This window comes from Hypanus sabinus, chromosome 10 (assembly GCF_030144855.1).
Source record: "Hypanus sabinus isolate sHypSab1 chromosome 10, sHypSab1.hap1, whole genome shotgun sequence".
Classification (NCBI taxonomy): domain Eukaryota; kingdom Metazoa; phylum Chordata; class Chondrichthyes; order Myliobatiformes; family Dasyatidae; genus Hypanus; species Hypanus sabinus.
In genome coordinates, this window is record NC_082715.1 from 90801665 (window position 1) to 90822899 (window position 21235).

At 38.1% G+C, this 21235-nt stretch overlaps 1 protein-coding gene across 12 annotated transcripts in view; it reads right to left on the reverse strand.

Moving 5' to 3' along the window:
* The window catches only part of LOC132400854 (regulating synaptic membrane exocytosis protein 1-like), a 554853-nt gene that overhangs the window by 288821 nt on the left and 244797 nt on the right, over positions 1–21235 (reverse strand). For all 12 annotated transcript variants that reach the window (XM_059982306.1, XM_059982314.1, XM_059982312.1 and 9 more), the window contains one exon: positions 11762–11975. In XM_059982306.1, the coding sequence (XP_059838289.1) occupies positions 11762–11975 (214 nt within the window). The remainder of the gene's footprint in view (positions 1–11761; positions 11976–21235) is intronic.

A 21235-nucleotide genomic window follows, 5' to 3' on the forward strand; every position in this document is an offset into this window, starting at 1 on the left:
ATAGGACTATGAAATGATGGCAAAGTTCTGGAACTTTGGATGACAAGAAATATTGTAAGTTTAAATCAAAGAAAATGCATACAGTATACATGGATTAAAAAGCAAAAATCAGACATAACCTTTGAGTAATATAATGGAAGCAGGGTAAAACAAGGAATAAAGAGAGCTAAAAGTGGCCATGAATGTCCTTGGCAAGTCAACTTAAGAAGAATTCCAAGACATTTTAGACATTATCAGAAGTAAGAAGGTAGCTATGGAAAGGGTAGGTCCACTCAAGGGCCAAGGAGGGAAGTTAATGTGTGATACCAAAAGAAACTGGCAAAGATGTTAATTAATATTTTGCATTAGTATTCACTGAAGTGAAGCATGTGGAAGAGAGGGAGATTAGGGAGGGGTACATTGGTGTTCTGGGGCATGTTGATATTAAGAAGGAGGAAGTACTGTGGGTTTTATGAAATGTTATGGTGATGTTCCCAGAATCAAATGAAATCGATCCCAGAATATTGTTCCATTGTTTAAAAAGGGTTCTAAGTGTAAACCTAGATGTCAGTTTAATGTCAGTGGTGGGTAAGTTAATGGAATGTATTCTTAGAGATGGTATATATAATTATCTGGATAAACAGGGTCTGATTAGGAACAGTCAGCATGGATTTGTGCGTGGAAGGTCATGTTTGACAAATCTTACTGAATTTTTTGAAGAGGTTATGAGGAAAGTTGATGAGGGTAAAGCAGTGGATGTCTATATGGACTTATGGAAGTCTATATGGACTTCAGTAAGGCCTTTGACAAGGTTCCGCATGGAAGGTTAGTTAGGAAGGTTCAATCATTTGTCAGATTGGAGGCCAGTGACTAGTGGTGTGCCTCAGGAATCTGTACTGGGTCCAATGTTGTGTGTCATATACATTAATGATCTGGATGATGAGGTGGTAAATTGGATTAGTAAGTATGCAGATGATACTAAGGTAGGTGGCGTTGTGGATAATGAAGTAGGTTTTCAAAGCCTGCAGAGAGATTTAGGCCAGTTAGAAGAATGGGCTGAATGATGGCAGATGGAGTTTAATGCTGATAAGTGTAAGGTGCTACATTTTAGTAAGAATAATCCAAATAGGACATACATGGTAAATGATAGGGCATTGAAGAATGCACTATAACAGAGTGATCTAGGAATAATTGTGCATAGTTCCCTGAAGGTGGAATCTCATGTGGATAGGGTGATGAAGAAAGATATTGGTATACTGGCCTTTATAAATCAGAGCATTGAGTATAGGAGTTGGGATGTAATGTTAAAATTGTACAAGGTATTGGTAAGGCCGAATTTGGAGTATTGTGTACAGTTTTGGCCACCGAATCATAGGAAAGATGTCAACAAAATAGAGAGAGTACAGAGAAGATTTACTAGAATGTTACCTGGGTTCCAGCACCTAAGTTACAGGGAATGGTTGAACAAGTTAGGTCTTTATTCTTTGGACCATAGAAGGTTGAGGGGGGACTTGATAGAGGTATTTAAAATTATGAGGGGGAGAGATAGAGTTGACATGGATAGGCTTTTTCCATTGAGAGTAGGGGAGATTCAAACAAGAGGACATGAGTTGAGAGTTAGGGGGCAAAAGTTTAAGGTTAACACAAGGGTGAATTTCTTTACTCAGAGAGTGGTAGCTGTGTGGAACAAGCTTCCAGCAAAAGTGGTAGAGACAGGTTCAGTATTGTCATTTAAAGTAAAATTGGATAGGTATATGAACAGGAAAGGAATGGAATGGAGGGTTATGGGCTGAATGTGGGCTAGTGGGACTAGGTGAGGGTAAGCGTTCGGAACGGACTAGAAGGACCAAGATGGCCTGTTTCCGTGCTGTAATTGTTATATGAAATATTGAGAAGCAAGATTGCTGGAGCCATGATAGAGATTTTTGTACCCTCCTTAGTAACAAGCAAGGTGTATGAGGACTGGAGAATAGCTAGTGTTATCCAAATAGTCTCAGGGCAACAGGGATGCACCAGGAAGTTATAGACTGATGAGCCTTACACAAGGTTGGGAAATTATTGGAGAAAATTCATAAGAACAGGATTTACTCATATTTGAAAAAGAATGACCAAGTAAAATGAGCATGGTTTTGTTGCAGGGGACATCCTCCCTCACAAACTTGAATTGTTCTTTTTTTGAACAGGGGATGAAATTGATCAGTAAGTGTAGGTCAGTGAATGGACAACATCATCCTCAGCGAAGCATTTGACAAACTCCCTCATGGTAGTCTTGTCTAGAAGACTACATCACATGGGATACACAGAGAGCTGGTTAGCTGAATATAACATTGGATTTCTTATAGAAGTCAGAGAACAGTGTTACAGAGGTATTTCTCTAACCGGAGGCCTGCTGCCAGTGTTATTCTGGAAGGTTTACTGCTGGCTCCGTTGGTGTTAGGCATGCAAACACATGACCTAACTGAACTGACAGAGAATAATGTGGGACTCAGTTCTGTATCACTGAAAATTGGTCTGCTCAGCAGAGTTACGTACTTTCTTAATCTGGGTCAGTGGGCCGGCAAAGAGCTGCTCTCTGTGCACTCTTATCAGGCCATGGCTAGCAGTTTTACTATCTTCTTTATACAGTAATAGGAGCCAGAAATGACCTAACATCCATATTATAAATTGGCAAACTTGCACCTACAGTTCTGACTATCTAACAAATGCCTTTTATGAACACCCCCTCAGACTAGCTGCTTTGTGGAGAAATTGGAGCAAAAGAAACTACAGATAGTGAAAATCCAACAACAAAAACAGAAAACGTTCGTGGCACTTTGGATTAACCTTAATCGTATCTGCCAGTTAAAACACCTGTTTAAGAACAAGTTCTACTGCAGAAATAGGCCCTTCACACCCCCCAATTCCCTGTATCACCCAAAATATCAATTGAAGTAAATCCTATCCTGTTCATGTGTCTGATTAAATACCCTTGAACATTGCACCAGATATTGCATAAATAAATGCAAGGATGCTCTCAAAACCTGTTTGAAAAGGTGTAACATCTGCACTCGCTCCTGATAACCCCTGGCCCAAAATGCAGAAGCAACTTTCAGATGACATTCTGACTCTTGAATCCTCACATCAAGAAGTGCCCAGCAAAAGAGCAAATGTTATGTGCAATCCCCCAAGATACCCACTGGCATGTTAATCACATGAGAGGAGGGAGGAAAGGGTGGCTTGGAGAGGAAGTGACAAGAGTGGCCTGATCCATGGGAGATAATTTGGCTGACATATTTTTCAGAATTTTCCACACAATTTCCACGACATTCTGTATCTTTATGTCTGGCACATCTCTTCCTGGGTCACTAATATACTTAATGAACATGAAGAGGATTAATGAGTGCACACAAACAGCACACACAAAATGAGCAGAGTTTATCAGCACACACCTGATGAATTGTAAAAATCACATGTGATAGAGCTATGTATGCAATCCATGTTCCACTGAAATTTAATTTACTACAGTCATATCCAATACTACAGTCATACTTACTGAAGCTTTACTAGTTACAATATGTTTAATCATTGAGGATGTCACATTTTCCACCCAACACTTTTGGTTAGTAGAGACTGTACACACTTGGTTTCACCTGTTTGTTTCTATAAATGCAATATCCAGCTGTTACCTTTCCTGTCCTGATGAAGGATCTCGGCCCAGAATGTCAACTGTTTACTCTTTTCCATAGATTGTTACCTGGCCTGCTGAGTTCCTCCAGCATCTTATGCATGTTGCTTGGATTTTGAGCATCTGCAGAATCTCTTGTGTTTATGTTAACTTCCCTTGTTGTATTTCCATTCTCAACTCATGATCATTAGTCCTTTTATGTTAAATGTTTCTAAGTTCCCAGCACAGTTATACATTCCTCTCCCTTCCATAAAAAAGCAGCCTGTTCAGTGTCCCTCTCAAGTTCCAACAACTCACCTATATAGGTGTTACAGAAATATTTAATAATAATTGGGAAACTGGGAAACATCCCAATTAATAATAATTCCATCATTACACTGAAGATTCTTCTGTTGTGTCAAACCTAACAATGCATTTAATGGAATAACCAAAGCACTTAATGGGATATATTCCAAATGGATTGCACAAACTGAACTTAACATCCATAACAACATACATAAGTTTCACAACAATCTTTATCTTTTTTCAAAGTATGTCTCTCCCTGGGCCACTGGCAGTTATACAAACCCTGAATTCATAGATACAAAGATGCTGGTAGCAGTATGAAATGAATTGGAAATAAAGAGCACACAATCTTTCCTTTACACCTTTAGTTCTGTTGCAACATACACAAAATGAGCACAGTTTATCAGCATATATTGTTAAATTTAAATTCACATGTGATATACAGAGCTGAGGAATCGCTTATTCAATTGGGCTTCACTCTTCCATACTTGGTCATGAAAGGTACTGGACAAATTTCCAGCTAAATGGCAGTAGTAGTTCTGGAAGCATAAAAGAGACCCAGTGGTCAAAGAAATGCCAAAGAAACAGTTGAAACATTTGCAACTATCTTCAGATGAAAATACCAAGTGCATGATCCACCAGAGCTTCCTCCTGTACGTCAACTCTGAGAACAGAGTTTTGGGAAGGACCACAATAATGCCCACAGCATTGGAGAAAATCACAGCAGCTCAACAGGCTCACAAGATGATATGGTATCACAAAAATTATATGGTAAAAAGTATATTAAATAAAAGAATGAGTAAAATGAAAATATGATATAGGATTTGTTAGTTACCCATCCTGAAAAAAAAAACCCATTTTTTAAAGACCAGAACTCAAAGCAATGGTTAGATATCACATTCAGAAATCATGTCCACTACAATGGTGCACATCTTTCAGAACAAGCAAACAGAAACAAATATTTTTTTTCTCCTAAAAGCTACTGTGGTTCCATCTTCCCTTCAGGGGCCATCTTCCCTCTACACATTTAGTTCTGATACAAGGTCTCAACCAGAGATCTTGATCGTGTCTTTCCCTCCACAAATGGTGGGTGCTTCACTTGCTGAATTCCTCCAGTAGCTTGTTTTTAGTTCCAGATTCCAGTCTCTTGTGTCTTGTGCTAAAAGGGAGCACAGGGACCAGGGCTCTGGTGCATAGGTAGGGAGCATGGGTACTGCATTGTGAGCAGATGGGGAGAGTGGGAACTGGGTCCTGGTGAAGGGAGAAGCATTACAGGAACATTTAAAATGTGTGTCAACAACATTTTTTATAAGTGTCTGGACAAGCTCATGAATTGACCAAGTATAGAGGCCAAGTGCCAGTTGCTGCAAGATGGGATTGTTACGGATGGGTGCCTACTAGTCACCATGAATGTGATGGGCTGAGAGACTTGCTTCCATGCTGCATGACTCATGGGAAATAAGAAGAATATTACAAATGTACCAAATGGTATAGGGATTTGTGATACTGTCCTATCTCAGAAGGCAGCTCCAACCCTGTTTATGCAGATTGTGACTGTCAATTGTAGGGTCCTAATATACTATGTGCTTAGATAGTTCTGCTCAGTGGTTAGAAAGCTAATTTCTGAAACTTTAGGTTACAAGTGACCTATTTTCAGTAACTTAAATGGCAAACATTGTACCTTCCAGAATAACACTCCCACTTTATAAAATAAAACTCAAGTCTAGCATATTATATCCCCAATCTCAGGTTAACAATAAATTCTGATAACAGTTACAGTATGCTATTTCAGCATTTTAAAATCAACTCAATCAAATGCTTTTCAGAATTATTTTTACATTTTTCCTTTGCTAACAAAAGATTAACAAAATCTAAAATAGAAAAATCATGAAATCTAACCACTTTGTCCTCCTTTTAGAAAGCATCCAAGGAAGCATAACAAAGAGAAAAGGAGAATGAGAGAGGAAGAAAGGAACAAGTGTTAATCAAGAGAATGGAAAGATTCACATCAATATTATCAAAAATAACTTTTATAAACACTTTCAACACAACTTACCAGGAAACAATTTTATTTTAGATTATTATTATATCAACAAAGCAATGAGTAAATTAGCCAACAAACTAAATTAGTAATTTAATGTATTAAATGTTCTATCAGGCCACATTCAATTATGTTTGTAAACCTTCCAAAAATATCTCAAATCAGTATTAAATGGGCATCCATCTTCCCTAGAGAATGCATGGTAAAAAAAGAGAAAAATATTGTATAGCTATTCGTCCAAATTATGTTCTTTTAAAATCTTTTGTTAGTGGATATGTGGGATTCTAAATCTCAGCAGGCACAATTTTATTAATTATGCCTGGAATTTACTGCTATACACAGTATATAGTTGGATAAATGCCATTTTGTGGATGAGGGCTGGAAAAACTGTGTAGAGAAATATTTAGCAAAGGTATTGGTAGATCTTCACTGGTGTTCAAAACACCCATTGTCCCATATCCTCAATCACCTATTCTGTAGGTCAGTTTAATCAAGACAACAGTTATGTAAGGAATATCCACCCATCCTCTCTCTCTTTCCTTTATCCTTCTCACCTTTGAGCCTTACTATCTCTAAATGACAATGACTTTTCCAGAGGATTGGAAATAGACTTTGCAGACAGTGTCTCACAGATACCCTGACCAGTCTAATCAAAGGAGCTCTAGAGTGCCCAAATTATCAGAACCTTACAGAGATTTGCCATAATTAGCCCCTTTAAAGGCTTGGATTTTATACCTGGAAACATCAGGGCCAATTTGATGAAAATAACCAGAAGGTACAATAATTAAGTGAAATATAGTTCTCAGATGGAAGGCTCTCCCATGGCTCAAGAGAAAATCAACACCTTCACAGATGCTTGAAGGTCAAGACTCAGTGACAATCAGGTGATTTAGAGAGAAGATGGTAGAACAAAGAAAAATGGGAATCCAGCCACTTGCTGCTAATCATGGTCTATGAGGGTTGCTTGATATTGGAATTGCTGCAGATCTCACTGATCAAGAAAAGGAAGACAGTCAGTGTCTGCTGGAGGGAATGTATTAGAGATATTTTCAACTTAACCACAATACCTACAAGTGACTCTTTGGTACAAGTGACACGAAATTCATTCCACCATCCTGCCACCACTTGTGATCAACAAGAAGCCGACAAGGTCACATACCAACTAAAAGATCACAGAAACAGGTGGTGTAACTGCTAAAGTTCTGAAACTGGGTAAGGAGGAGCTTCAGTCATAAATTCACAATGTGATCTCCCTCTTCTGGGACGAAGAGGTCATACTTGGTGCCTTAGAGATTTTAAGACAAAGTTTGCAATTTCATTTTTATCAATTTTCTTTCATTTCTATTTTTGCTATAGAAAGGTTTCCATTACAGCCAACCTACTTGATAACAGAAAACTGCCTTTGAAAAATTCACGAAACCCTACCCAAATTGAAATGTAGATTAAAATTCATACTTACAGAATTAATGTAATAAAAGTAAATAAGTAAACACAAAATATATTTCCCCACTTGAGTTTCTTAATACATGCACAGACGAAACTAACCATTTGCTAGGAATGCAACCAGTCCCTACTGAACCCCCACTTTGCCCCCACCACCTCAGCGCCCACCTCCCAAAAAGTAGGGGGTCACATGTACTCATTTACCAATGTGAAAAGATGTTTGCCATTGCAGGCTGCAGCTTTTTCTAAATAAAAACCAGATGGTAGTTTTTAACCTGGTAATAATATGTCCTCAGTCACGGAGTTACTCAAGTTCCACCTGTTTTATCCAACTTGTCTGAACTCATATTGTTTGTTGTTCATTTTTTGGTTAACTTCTTACTTGTCAATCATTGGATTGACTTAAATGCTAATATATCATTATTAACATCAGAAGGTATACACCCATATAAACTGTAAGAACCACACACAAGGTATCCCAAATGTGCCCTGTTTCCAATATATGACTGGAGTTGGAGGAGGAAGTAAAAATAATCTGATGCGTCTACAAGTAAGAAAGAAATCATAAAACATTGCTCTAGAATACATTTGTCCTTCCAAATGTCATACTTAAGATGTGTACTATTTACAAACTTTTCATGTTCTTGCCCAGGCCCCCACATAGAACTCAAAGTATGCCCTGATCAGTCAACTGTGAAATTAATGATAATTATAGGTTGTCACCACAGTGCCTGCACAACATACAGGTTTAACTTGGCACAGGATCTGGAAGCAGATTAATCAGCATAAACACAGGAAAACAGCAGGAATGTAGAACTCCATTTGTAGACTCCTCTTACTATTGGCCAACAGTATTTAACATGAAATCTGGGATTTCTATATGAGGGAATGGCTCTCAGCCCTCCTCATAAGAATATCACATACTAGTGTGTGAACGGAAAAAATATCTATCAATAACTTAAGAAAAATAACAGGTGCTAGGTTGCTAGGTAAGAAATTCCCCATTATTATTTAGGCTGGAGTATGTAATGGAAGGAAGATGGTTCATCAAGATTTGGTTTTGTTACAATAGAAGGCAGTCCAATCCACAGTGAAATGTGAGTGAACTGCACCCAGTTCCTAATTCAGTTGTAGCAGAAAATAATGTTTCATTGTCTTATCTTAAAGTTAGAATTGAAAACATGAAAATATAAAAATAAAAATCTTTACCAGATGATTTCCTCGATTGTTTACATTTATCTGACAGTTTTCAATTAAATTAGTCAAGTAAGTCCATATTTTTGTAGATTTCTTTTTGAGAATTCAAACTAGTTCAGAACTTCCACTGCTTAAGATTACATTGTTCAATATACCATTAATGTTATATGATCTCTGAACTCAAGTTGAACAATAGTTCAACAACTCAGACCCAGATTGCTGAAAGTATGTATGTCTGTGTGTATGTTCATTTAGAATGGTAATCTCAGGATTACTCCCAGTGCCATGTACTAGTGCAGCAAACACCAGGGACATAACTTGTGTATGGCTAAGGAGCTAATGCAGGATGGAGGGCTTCATTTATATGGATTACTGTGATCTCTTCAAGAGCAGCTGTGACTTGTACAAGAAAGATAGGTTCCACACAAACTAGAGGGGCACTAATACCCTGGTAAAAAAAGGTGTCTAACACTACTAGGGAAGATTTAAACTGGTATGGTAGAGGGATGAGAATCAGAGCAAGAAGTCAGCAGCTGGGAGGAATTGATGGGAAGGTTAGTAAGGTTGCAGACAAGGATTGGTGGTGTTGTGGATATGATTGCCAAAGGAATCAGCGCCAGTTGCAGATATGGGTGGAAAAATGGCAAATGAAGTTTAGTCAGACCAATATGTGAGGTGTTGCTCTTTGGGACATCAAATGTAAAGCATTGGGGTGCACAGTAGCATAGCGGTTAGCACCATGCCATTGCAGCTGGGGTGTCAGAGTCGGAGGAGAATACTGGTATCCTACTCGTGGGCTTTCCCAGCTGCTCCAGTTTCCTCCCACAGTCCAGAGAAGTACTGGCTAGGTTTAAAGATCATTGTAAATTGTTCTGTGATTAGGTTAGGGTTAAATAAGGGTTGTCAGGGGTTGCTGGGTGGCGTAACTCAAAGAGCTGAAAGGGCCTATTCCATGCTGTATTTCTAAATAAATAAAATTAAAGGACAGAGCACTGTTATTGGCAAGACGCTTAAGGATGTTATGTTCAGAGGGATCTTGGGGTCCAAGGGTATAGCTCCCTAAAAGTGACTGCACAGGTTGATAGGGTGGTAGAGAAGTTGTCTAGATTGCTTGCCTTTATTCTTCATAGCACTGAGTTCACTCGTCAAAAACTTATGTTGCTTCTCTATAAAACTTCAGTTAGGCCTCATTTGGAGTAATTCTGGTTCCCACTATATAGAAAGCATATGGAAGCTTTTGAGAGGGTACAGAAGAGGTATATTAGAATGCTGCCTGGATTAAAGTACACATGTTATACAAACAGTTTGGACAAACTTGCATTGTTTTCTTTGGAGTGGTGGAGGGTAAGGGGATAGAGGTTTATAAAATTATGAGAGGCACAGATAGCCAGCTGGTATCTTTCCCCCAGCATTGAAAAATCTAATACTAGTGGGCAGACATTTAAAGTGAGGATGGGCAAATTCAAAGGAGATGTACAACAGGGCAGTGGGTGTCTACCAAGAATGGTGGTGGAGTTAAGTATGATGGAAGCATTCAAGAATTTCTGAGATTGTGCAGAGAAAGGAGGAATATGGACACTGTGTTGGTAGAAAGTATTAGTTTACTTAGACATTTTATTATTAGTTTAATTAGTTTGGTTCAGCATGGTGGATAAAAGAGCCTATTCCTGTGCTGTACTGTTCTATATTGTATGTTCTAATACATTCAGTAATGTGGAAATTTTTGTTTTAACCTCTGTATTATTGCCAGGCATGTGGCTCCCTGGGTATGATGCACCCTTTCGTTGTCTGAGGAGCTTCCTCACCACACTCAGACTCTCAATGTCTAATTGCAACAGGGTACTAGAATGAATTATTGTTTTAATTTATCATGCACGCTAAACATTTACCATTGCCTGTCCACTATCAATCATTTAAATAGAATTTCCCTATCTACCATAGCCAACTTGTGTCTCACTCACACCTTTATAATTTCCTTAATTGAGACTCAGGATTATATTTGCAGAATCAATGTTTTTTTTACTCTCCACCTTAGTGAAGAATTCTATTTTCTCTTTCTCAAGGGACTCCACAAAAAAGATTATTTAATAATCCTTCCACATTACAAAGTAATTGGTTGCATTTGGGTGGTGACTGCACTTCAACAAATACTTTATTGATTACAACATGGAATTTATTTATTTCATCAGAGTTGATAAGTAGCTATGCCCTTTGCAATGTTGATACTTTCTCCTTTGTTTCTCAATCCTGAAAGGCACTGTCAACCTTTAACCATGCTAGCTTGGTAAGTTATAAAAGAATGACTAAAGGAAAAAGTTGTGATAAATTTAAAAAGTCTAAAACAAAAGTAAGATTTTTACTAACGGTGGCCAACATTTTCACCTTAGCAAATTGAATGATGCACTCTCAATATCCTATTACATTGGAAACTATCCATTCATTACCAGTGATACAAGGGTTTAATCATATGGTTGGCTTATTAAAGGGATTCAGTGAGGATATTTAACAATATGAAGGATGTGAATAAGAGTATACCAAAATTATTTCCACAAGATAAATTTAGTTAATAGTTTATCCAAAATCGTTGCATAAACCGCAAATTCCAGGCATGTAATAATCTTTCCATTATTTTGTTTCTGCTCTTAAAGAAAATAATATTTCTTAGGATAAAGTCGATGATGGGACCTCATTCAATTTCCTGATCAAATTCATTTTAAGCCAGGAATTCTAACCAGGATAAACTTCAACTGCACCCACTTTTCAACCTGGAAGTGCCTGCCCACGTCACTCCATGAAGGGTGAGATAAAAGAGAATCAAGCCTTAACATTACAAGGAATAATGAGCAGACTGACAAAGTTATGTTAAATCTGTTCATTAATTCATGAACGAGACCAAACAATCAGCCAAGGCATGTTTGTGCAGATAGTTTTCCCTCCAGGATGAATATTGTCAAAATAGCTATCAGATTCTAAAGATAAGAATCCGACTTACTTGCTTTTTGATCTGTTTAAGACATTGTACTATGCTAAAATACATTGCCACATTCTGTTCCTAAGCAAAAAAAACTATTCAAAAATCACAAAATAATCAATCAATTCTCAAATATAAATGTTGAACACAGCCTCAATAAGAGATTGCTGGGTGTACTCACATTATTGGAGCGAAGAGTAACCCGACCCCCACACCGGGCACAAAATTTGGTCTGGCAGTAAGAACAGATGTGGCCACAGCCATCAGCAAACTTGGTTTTAAGGCAGATCCCACAAGTTGGAGCATCATCCTTGTGTTCCCCCTGGTAACGCCGGGCTTCATCACCAATCTTCCTGATCTGCTCCTTGTAGCTCTCAAATTGCTGATGTAGCCGTCTGTGAGGTAGTGAACAAATTAAAGTGAAGGCCGTGAGTTCGTGGAGGTGATTAGGCAACACAAAAATACTACACTACCCCAGAGTCCAATAAAAAATTTCAGTGCAAGTTATCTCAGACAGTGGTGCACAGCATTTTATGCAAGAGGATTGGAGTAACAACATTTTGTTAACTACATAAATATAACTAGATATTTATATTTTCAGTCAGTGCCATGAAAACATATATTTAAGAGTTTATTAACAATCTATACAGTACCAAACAATAACCAACCAATAATGATTTCCTCACTTAAAATGCAAGGGTTTTCAGACAAGGGTTTTCATGTGTTTCAACTGCATAAACAATTCAATGTATTCCCTGGTTCAAGTGCAGTCTGGGTATTTGATCAAAACTGCTTTCTGAATGATTTTAAAATAGATACAAATAGTCATAAATTCAACTTTTATTTGCAAATAATAAACTAAGCAGTTTGAATTGTAAATGGCATTAGAGTTGTCAACGTGTGAATTTGCAATCACTCAGAGTTCCTTAGAGACCAAATAAAATATATTAGTTTCAATTTGATTGGCACTGATTTAATCCCATGCATTCCCCATGACCCATCTGAAGCATTGAGTCTCAGCCTATCTAAGCAAAACACTCAGATTACAATGCAAAACTTTTACCCAATCAATAGTAGCAGTTACTTTAGAACTGAACACATAACCACAGAATTTTGTTACATCATGTACTATCAGTGTGCTGAGACTCATTTTAGGTTGCGCTGGGACACATCATCAGCGATGTAACCGGTTGTGTATTTAATATGTCAGTAATTTTTGAGTAATATTGTAAGCAAATTGTTTTATTAAGCATTATTTGTTTAAATAATTAATTACAGGTTATAAGTAAAAATACGTGAATTGCATACATCATTACATATGATAAGTGTGTACACCTTGCTTAAAGTAAAAGACAAAAGTTAGATTCACATTCCCAGTTTCCGTGTTTTCCTTTCAATTAGTACATGTTTTGGAGTTACAAAACATGACAGTAGCGATAAGGAAATTTTAAATGAACCCGAGACAACTACCTATCTGTTGAAGTGCAGCGAGATGTTCAAATTTTTAAAAAAGGGCAGTAAGAAACAGTCAAAAAAAAACAGCACAGTATGTGTTCTTCGGAAGGGAAAACATGATTGAGTTTAAAAAAAAAGGCAGAAAATAGAAAAATGCAAGGCTTCATAAATAGTGAGTACCAGGTGATAATAATCACATGAAAAAGCTGAAATGGCTGGCTACAAAGGAAATACAGGCCTGTTCCATTGGACAATAGATAAGTGGCTCATGTATACTGAGCAAATTGGGTAGTATTTTAAAGCAAATAAAATAGCCAATAAGAAACAAGTACCACTGTTGCTAAATGTGTTGGGTTTAAAGGCATACAGTTTGCTTTGAAGTTTAACTGCTCCAACCAAACTAACTGAAATGAGCTTTGTTGATATCATGAAATTAATACAGGAAATATTTAGCACCAAAACCATCGTTGATTGCAGAACGCTTTAGGTTTCATAAGTGGATCAAAAGTAAGGGCAGTCCATTTCAGTGTACCTGGCTGAATTGAAGAGATTGTCTGAGCATTGTCAGTTCAATGATGGCCTACATTGAGAGATTGTTTAGTTTGTGGAATTTTACAAGAAAGCATTCAAAAATGGCCCGTAACAGAAGCTCAACTCACATTTAGAAAAACAGCTGAAATCACTTTATCAATGGAAACAGCAGACAGATTTGCAGTCAGGAACGAAAGAGAATGTGGACAAAATAGCTGTGTCTAAACAGAAATGGCCTGGGTGAACAAATTGTGTTACCATTGTGGCAGGGACTCACATACACCAGACCACTGCAGATATAAACATGAAATTTGCATAAAATGCCTCAAAGTAGGACACATACAAAGAGCATGTTGGCCAGACATAAATAAATGGACTGGAGAGTGAAGCGGCAAGGATAAAAATTCAGTTGCAGTTTCACAGAGAGCACTACATGCCATTGATGAAAAATCTGATAATGACAAGAGTGACACTGGACTTAGTAGCTTTGAGATGTAAAGTGTGAAAATTAACAAGAGACAAACAACATGGCTTACACCACAATTGAACAGCAAATGAATTAAAATGGAATTGGATACTTGCTTGGTTGATTCAGTCATTATACAAACTGAGTTTGAACAGCATTTCAAATATACTAAACTGAAGCCTGCAGATATCCAAATAAGAATTTATACTCGGAAAAAGATAACTCTTGTGAGAATGACTTTTGCAATAATAAGATACAATAGCCAACAAGCCACATTGGTATTCTATATAGTAAAAATAAGGGACAGCATTGTGGAGACATGAGTGAGTGAGACAACTACAACTTGTTTGGAGATCCATTCACCATTTTGCATGCCACATAGCCTGCAAGAGTCAACTGAAAGTGAATTAAGAAAGGTACTGGATGATGCCACAACTGTCTTCATGGTGCACACCATAAACAACAGAGAGCAAGATGTCAACCTCTACAACAAGCTGGAGGAACTCCGCAGGTTGGGCAGCATCTGCAGTGTACTTTGTGTTTAAGATGTCAGCTTCTGTGTTTCTGGTTAGAAAACATGTTGCTGCTCAGAGGAATTGTGAGTTATGAACGCTGTTGTCTGATTACAACAGTTTTTGTAGGCAACATATCTAAATAAGCTTCTGATATGTTAATTTGGCTGTTACTTGAGATATGTGGTTTTAAGCTGTAAGAGAGTTCAAGGAGCTTCAGGAAAGTTACAAGCACTTGGCTTTTCTGAACATAAAGGACCAGAATCTACTTTGCATGCATTAAGGTTATTACATGCACTTCAAGTAGAAAACAAAAAACTGTTAGTAAATATACTGTAGATGTAAAGACAAGATCTAAATGGAAGAATGAAACGCCTAAAATAAATGAGTCAATGGAGACATGAAAACAGAGGATTCGTTAGATGATGTGGTTGAGAAAACCAAGCAGAGAGATCAAATTGTGAAGGGAGCAATAGAAGGATGAATAAAAGAATACTCAAGTGAACTAAATACACATTCCCAAGATCAAGATGCACATCCGAGAAAGAAGAAAAAGGAAAAGAAAGGGTGACATAAGCACTATCAAAATGGAAGAAGATAAATGAGGAAAAGAGCTGGACTTGGTGAGGCTCATGCTGTTGCCTGTGTCAGAGAGGCATTGGCGCATAAAAAAATGTGTAGTTTAATAGAGGGTGGTCATCTTAAGTCACTTTACTTGTGATCGTAAGACCCTGCTGGATATTGTTAATGTGGCATACTGAAAATCCAATTCACTGGTTTATTAGTAGGCAGCAGGGGAGTTCTGCTGCTACCGTTGTAGTGAGGACATGGCCTCAAGCCATGATGTTGCCTTTTTACCACTGCCCAGGGCAGTGGCTGTCGGTGTGCTTCACCTGAGTGCTGGGGCTGCGTGGCATTGCACCCAAGCTAGAATCAGTGCTGCTCCCAAGTGTTCACTTGGCAGAAGACAAGCCACATTGTATTCAACAATGTTCAAAGACCCAGGGTCTTGAACTATATTTTTTGTGTGCGACTATATTTTACTGATATCTTACATGCGCTTGCTATCTTATATGTGCCTGCTATCTTGGGTGGCACAGACCATAGTGGTTAGCCCGACAGTTTACAGTACCAGTGACCTCGGTTCAAATCCTGCCACTGTCTCTAAGGAGTCTATACATTCTCTTCATGACTGTGTGGGTTTCCTCTGGGTGCTCTTCCCGCAGTCCAAAGATGTACCAATTGTTAGGTTTATTGGTCATTGCCAATTGACTCATGATTAAGCTACAGTTAAATCAGGGGTTGCTGGGCATTGGAGCTTGAACAGCTGGAAGGGCCTATTCTGCACTGTACGTCAATAATTTAATAATTAATAAATCTTATGTGTGTCTTTTTTATGTATGACTGTTGGCACTGTGTTTTGCACCTTGGTTCTGAAGTGCCAATGTTTAATTCAGCTGTATCCATGAGTATGCATGTATGGTTGAATGACAATTATGCATGAACTTGAACTTGAGACCTAACTTCTTGAGAAATTAGTGAATTCAGAAATACTCACGAGAAACTAGAAGAGAAAGGAAAGCAAGAAAAAAGACAAGTTGAAAAGGAGAGAAAAGATAGAGAAGAAGAATACAAGTGAGAAAATGAATGTATTAAAGATAGAACATGGAGAAAGAAAAAAGTGGGAATGAGAGCATGAGCAAAGTTAGGACTGTGATAGGGATTGTGAGAGAACCAAGGATAAGGAAAGGGAGCTCAACTGAAAAAAGAGATTGAGATTGGGATAAAGAGAGAAAGAAGCCGGGACCAGAAGAGAAGCAAAGATCAAAGTAGATCTAGAGTGAAAAACTAAGAAAAGGAGTAGAAAGGAGTCCAGAACTACTTCCTGCAGTCTCAGAGTCAACTCCTGCAACCAGCATGGAAGGGGCCACAGACCTGAGATTGTTTTCACAGCCACAAGTCTCACCTGCCTAGCAGAGTGACCTCCTTTGTCAGGAAAGACATTATCCCACAAGAGTAAGAAATCCTCCACAGTGATTAAACCTTCAAGCGTGAATGGGAAAATTAAAAATTTGCTATTCTCTGGATATCTGTATATAGTAATTATATTATATCTTAAATTGTATATAAGTTGAGATGCATTCCATATTGAATTGGAGTTTATAGCTAAGCAGGGAGCAGAGTTCTGTATTTTTTAACTTTAGTGATATTTAAGTAGTATTGCAAATACTTGACTAATCATTTTTTTGTTTAAATAATTAATTACAGGTTAAATGCAAATATATGTGAATTGCATACATCATGACATGTGATACATATGTGTACGTGCCTCACTTAAAATGAAAAACGAAGTTAGACTCACATTCCCAGCTCTCTTGTTTTCCTTTCAATTAGGTTTTATGTTTTGGAATTAAAAATCACAACATAATCTGTGGTCATCGGTGTTTTGGGTCTTTCAAAATCAGACACCCTCACCCAGGTGATAGACCCAGCCAGGGTTGATCGTGTCCAGCAGTCTTGGTCCACGGGTCAGATCTCTTGATTCATAGCCATATGGAGACTCACTCAGCAGCCCCCATAATACCAAGGACAGATTAGGTTCTGCAGAGCAAGCAACCAGCAAAACCTCAACACCTTATCCCTACAGGTTTGCAATGTGCCCTCCACCACTGTCTGTGGCACTACTCTATCAGCTCCTGGTACCTGGCCTTCTTATGCTCGAATGCCTCCTCAATCCTGTCTTCCCAAGGCATTGTCAGTTCTACCATAACCACCTACTTCGAGGTTTCTGGCAGAATTACTATGTCCGGCCTCAGTGATAATGATGCAATCAAGTTAGGCAACTTAAATTACTTGCCAAGATCGACATTCACTTGCCAATCAGACACCATAGTGAGCAAGTCTGCTGGTGATCTAGACTGAGGCTGTGGTTGGTCCCCAGCTTTAACAAAAGGCTCTGGCTTTCTAGGTTGCCAGCAGTACTTACTGTTTTTAATGCTGAGGAGATATTTTCTGCCACTACCTTCAGCAACTGGGAATGGAGCCAGTGGTAGGAGCACTCTCCCAGGGCTTTTGGGCAGCTGCTGAGGATGTGCTGCAGGGTCTCTCTGTCAGGGCAAAAAGAACATGATGGTGCCTTGTTTTTGCCCCAAGCAAAAAGGTTTACTAGACTAGGCAGGACATCGTATACAGCCTGGATTATTAAATTGACGGACCTGGGTTCTGCCTGCCAGATGTTGGACCAAAAGATCTTCTGCTTCAGCACACCTTCCCACCTCGTCCAAGCTCTTTGGTACCACCCTGGTAGTACGCACTTCCTTGATAGCTGCTCACACCTTTCCCAGACCAGTTTACATCTGTTCCTGTCCTAGGCCCTGTTGAAGAGAAGCTGCCTAGGTCCACCTGACTTGCCACCACTGTCCCCACCAGATCCCTGTGCCTCAAACGTGATTGAGCCATCTCCACTGCATCTTGGGCCTTCCACTTTCTACCTGTTCAGACCTCAATACTGCTGTGAGATATTGGGGTCACTTTAGGGTCTGTATAAGAGCAATTCTAGTTATCTTCACGAATAGCTGACACTTTCTGTTCTGACATTATTAGTACAGATCTAAAGCTTAAAGTTCTGTTTTGAAGCTTCCGTAATCTTTGGTGAATTTTGACAAATGAATTTGATTCAAAAACAGATGTTTTTTTTTTACTTACATGTGCATATCTGGTCCTTCTGTTGACAATACCAGCAAATATTCAATTGTACATGTGAATTAGGAGCAAGAGTTAAACACCCAGTTTCTCATGTTTGTTTAATAAAATCATGGATGACCTAAATGTAAATTCAATTTCAGATTCTACTCACAATTACCATTCCTCACAGGATTATGAAGAATCTATGCATCTTTGACTTAAAAATATACAACTTCCTTTTCACGATTGAAGACAAAGTCATCTCACTCCTTTGACATAAATAATCAAACACTTAATTTTAAAACATTGACCTCTAGTTTTATATTCTCCAACAAGAAGAAACAGCCCCTCCACATTCATTCTTCAGGAACTCATTAGAATTATACATTGCAATCAATGTGTGACTCTCACATTTCTAAAATCCAACTCATATGTGCCAAGCTTCTCCAGATAACCTGCCCATTGCAGGAGACACAAAAATCTGCCCATCTGAACCAAAAAACTAACTGCTGGATGAACTCAGTGAGTTAAAGTTTCAGGTCAAGATTAAATCCAGATGAAAGATCTCAATCCAAATCATCAACTGTCCATTATCTCCACAAATGCTGCCTGACCCATTGAGTTCTTTCAGCAGTTTATCTTTTTGTAGGCAGCCTAAATGATATTGCAATTTCCCTAAAGTAAGGCCAAGTCACCTGCGTAAATTCAAAATATAACTTTGTACTTCATTACATTTTCTCTTAAGCTGATTCTATTTATTATCTTAAATTTCTGAGGAATGATATGTGAATTTTCTAAGGGCAAATTTCAGTTCCTAAAATAACTGAAACATACATTCAGTGCCCACTTAGCTCAGTACCTAATAAAGCAGTCATGGAGCATACATTCATGGGCTTCTTCTGTTGTAGCCCATCCACTTCAAGGTTCAATGTGCTATGCATTCAGAGATGCTCTTCTGCATACCAGCGTAACGCGTGAGTTTTTGAGTTATTGTCACCTTTCTGTCAGCCATTCTCCTCTGATCTCTCTCATTAACAAGGTGTTTTTGCCTATAGAACTGTCACTCACAAGATGTTTTTTTTTGTTTTTGCACCATACTCTATAAACTCTCAAGAATGTGTGCATGAAAATCCCAGGACATCAGTGGTTCCTGAGGTAATCAAACCACCCCATATGGCACGAACAATCATCTACGATCAAAGTCACTCAGATTATATTTCTTCCCTATTCTGATGTTTGGTCTGAACAGCAACTGAACCTCTTGACCACTTCTGTGTGCTTTTTTTGCATTGGGCTGCTGTCATATGCTTGGCTGATTGATCCTGCATTAACAAGCAGTGTATGGGTGTCCTCTGCATTAGCTGGTAAATATTTCAACTGTTCCTACTGGTATATAGTTTTTCTTAAACAGACAAATACTGTACAAAGTACTCATGGAACAGTTTCACCAATGCCTTATATAACTTATGCCTAACTTCCTTAGCTTTGTATTCAGTTCCTCAATAATCAGTAGTAGCATTCCATACTTTTCCCTAGTAACACATACAAGGTGTAACTCAGCAAATCAGGCAGCATCGAAAGATAGGAATAAATGATTGACGTTTCGGCCTGAGAACCTTCATCAGAACTGATGTCCTGATCCTGATGAAGGGTCTTGGCCCAAAATGTCAGTTGTTCATTCCTTTCCATGGATGCTGCCTGACCTGCTGATTTCCTCAGACATTTTGTATGTGTTACTCTGGATTTCCAGAATATGTAGAATCTCTTGTGTTTATGCTGTACTTTTCCTTAATCACTTTTGGTACTTGGCAGTTGTCTTTTGCTAGGTCATTGGTCACATTCCTGTGCAAAGTATATTTATTCAGTTGCCATTGTTTACTTTCCGAAAAAAAGTTCACTATATATTTTTTTCTTTACCTCTTTTCCAAATTTAGCCATGCGTATTTAAACATATGCCCTACCAAGTAAGCATCCAAGTCTATTTAAGATATGGTTATATTTGTTTTAAGCAAATCTATTTCACATAGTTGTGGTTATTAACTGGAGTCTCTGAGTTTCTTGAGATTTTCTTTCCTTCTACTTTTTAAACAATTTCCGTAATGCATTTGCAGGTATGGTGTCTTTTTCTTATGGGGAAAGAAAGTGAATCTAGTTTCACATTTGGTGACAGCGTTATTGATTATGCTTTAAAGGTATGCAAGGACTACATCTTTAGCTCTTTGGTCAGTCAACTCCATGAAGAAAAAATGCTTTTAAGAGCTATGGAATCAAGCTCATAAACAACTGAACATTTATAGATATTCAGTGATTATTTGATATACTGCACCATGATCTCCCATCAAAATGTTGGACTTGTCAACATTCAGATTATACTTAAAGGACATTACAATGAACAGACAGTGGCTGTAATTAAAAAAAAAACACATGGTTTACAGCAAATGTTCATTCCATTAACATATATTGATGTTTCAGGAGAACTTGTCTAACAATGGTACTTGGGAAAAATTAAACACTGCGCTAAAAGAAAGAATAGGATTATAAAGTTGCTAGAAGAAATGCAGTTAGCCTGAAGATTCAGAGTGATTTGGAATTTAACAAAGGAATGATAAACACCAGGAAAATAAAATAAAGGTACACCAGAGAGGAACAAAGGCACACGTAATAGCTTCTATGATTATGTATAAAACTAAAAACTAGTAAAGGCAGATATGGGCTGCTTAAGGACAAGCAGGAAACTTTATCATGGCGAAAGGGGAAATAGCAAAAAAACTAAACAAGTTATTTAATTTTGTTTTCAAAGAACTAGGAGGAGAAGGAGTCCTTCAAAGGCCTATTTGGAAATCTAAGAGGATCGATGCAGGAGATGGGCAAGGTTCTCCATCGATATTTCTCATGTTTCTTGTACAGGGAAAGACTTGAGAACTTTGGATCTAGGGAAAATTGGGGGGGTTGCAATTAAGGCTGCATTTCAGAAGAGCAGTGGTTCCCAAACCTTTTTTGGGTTACT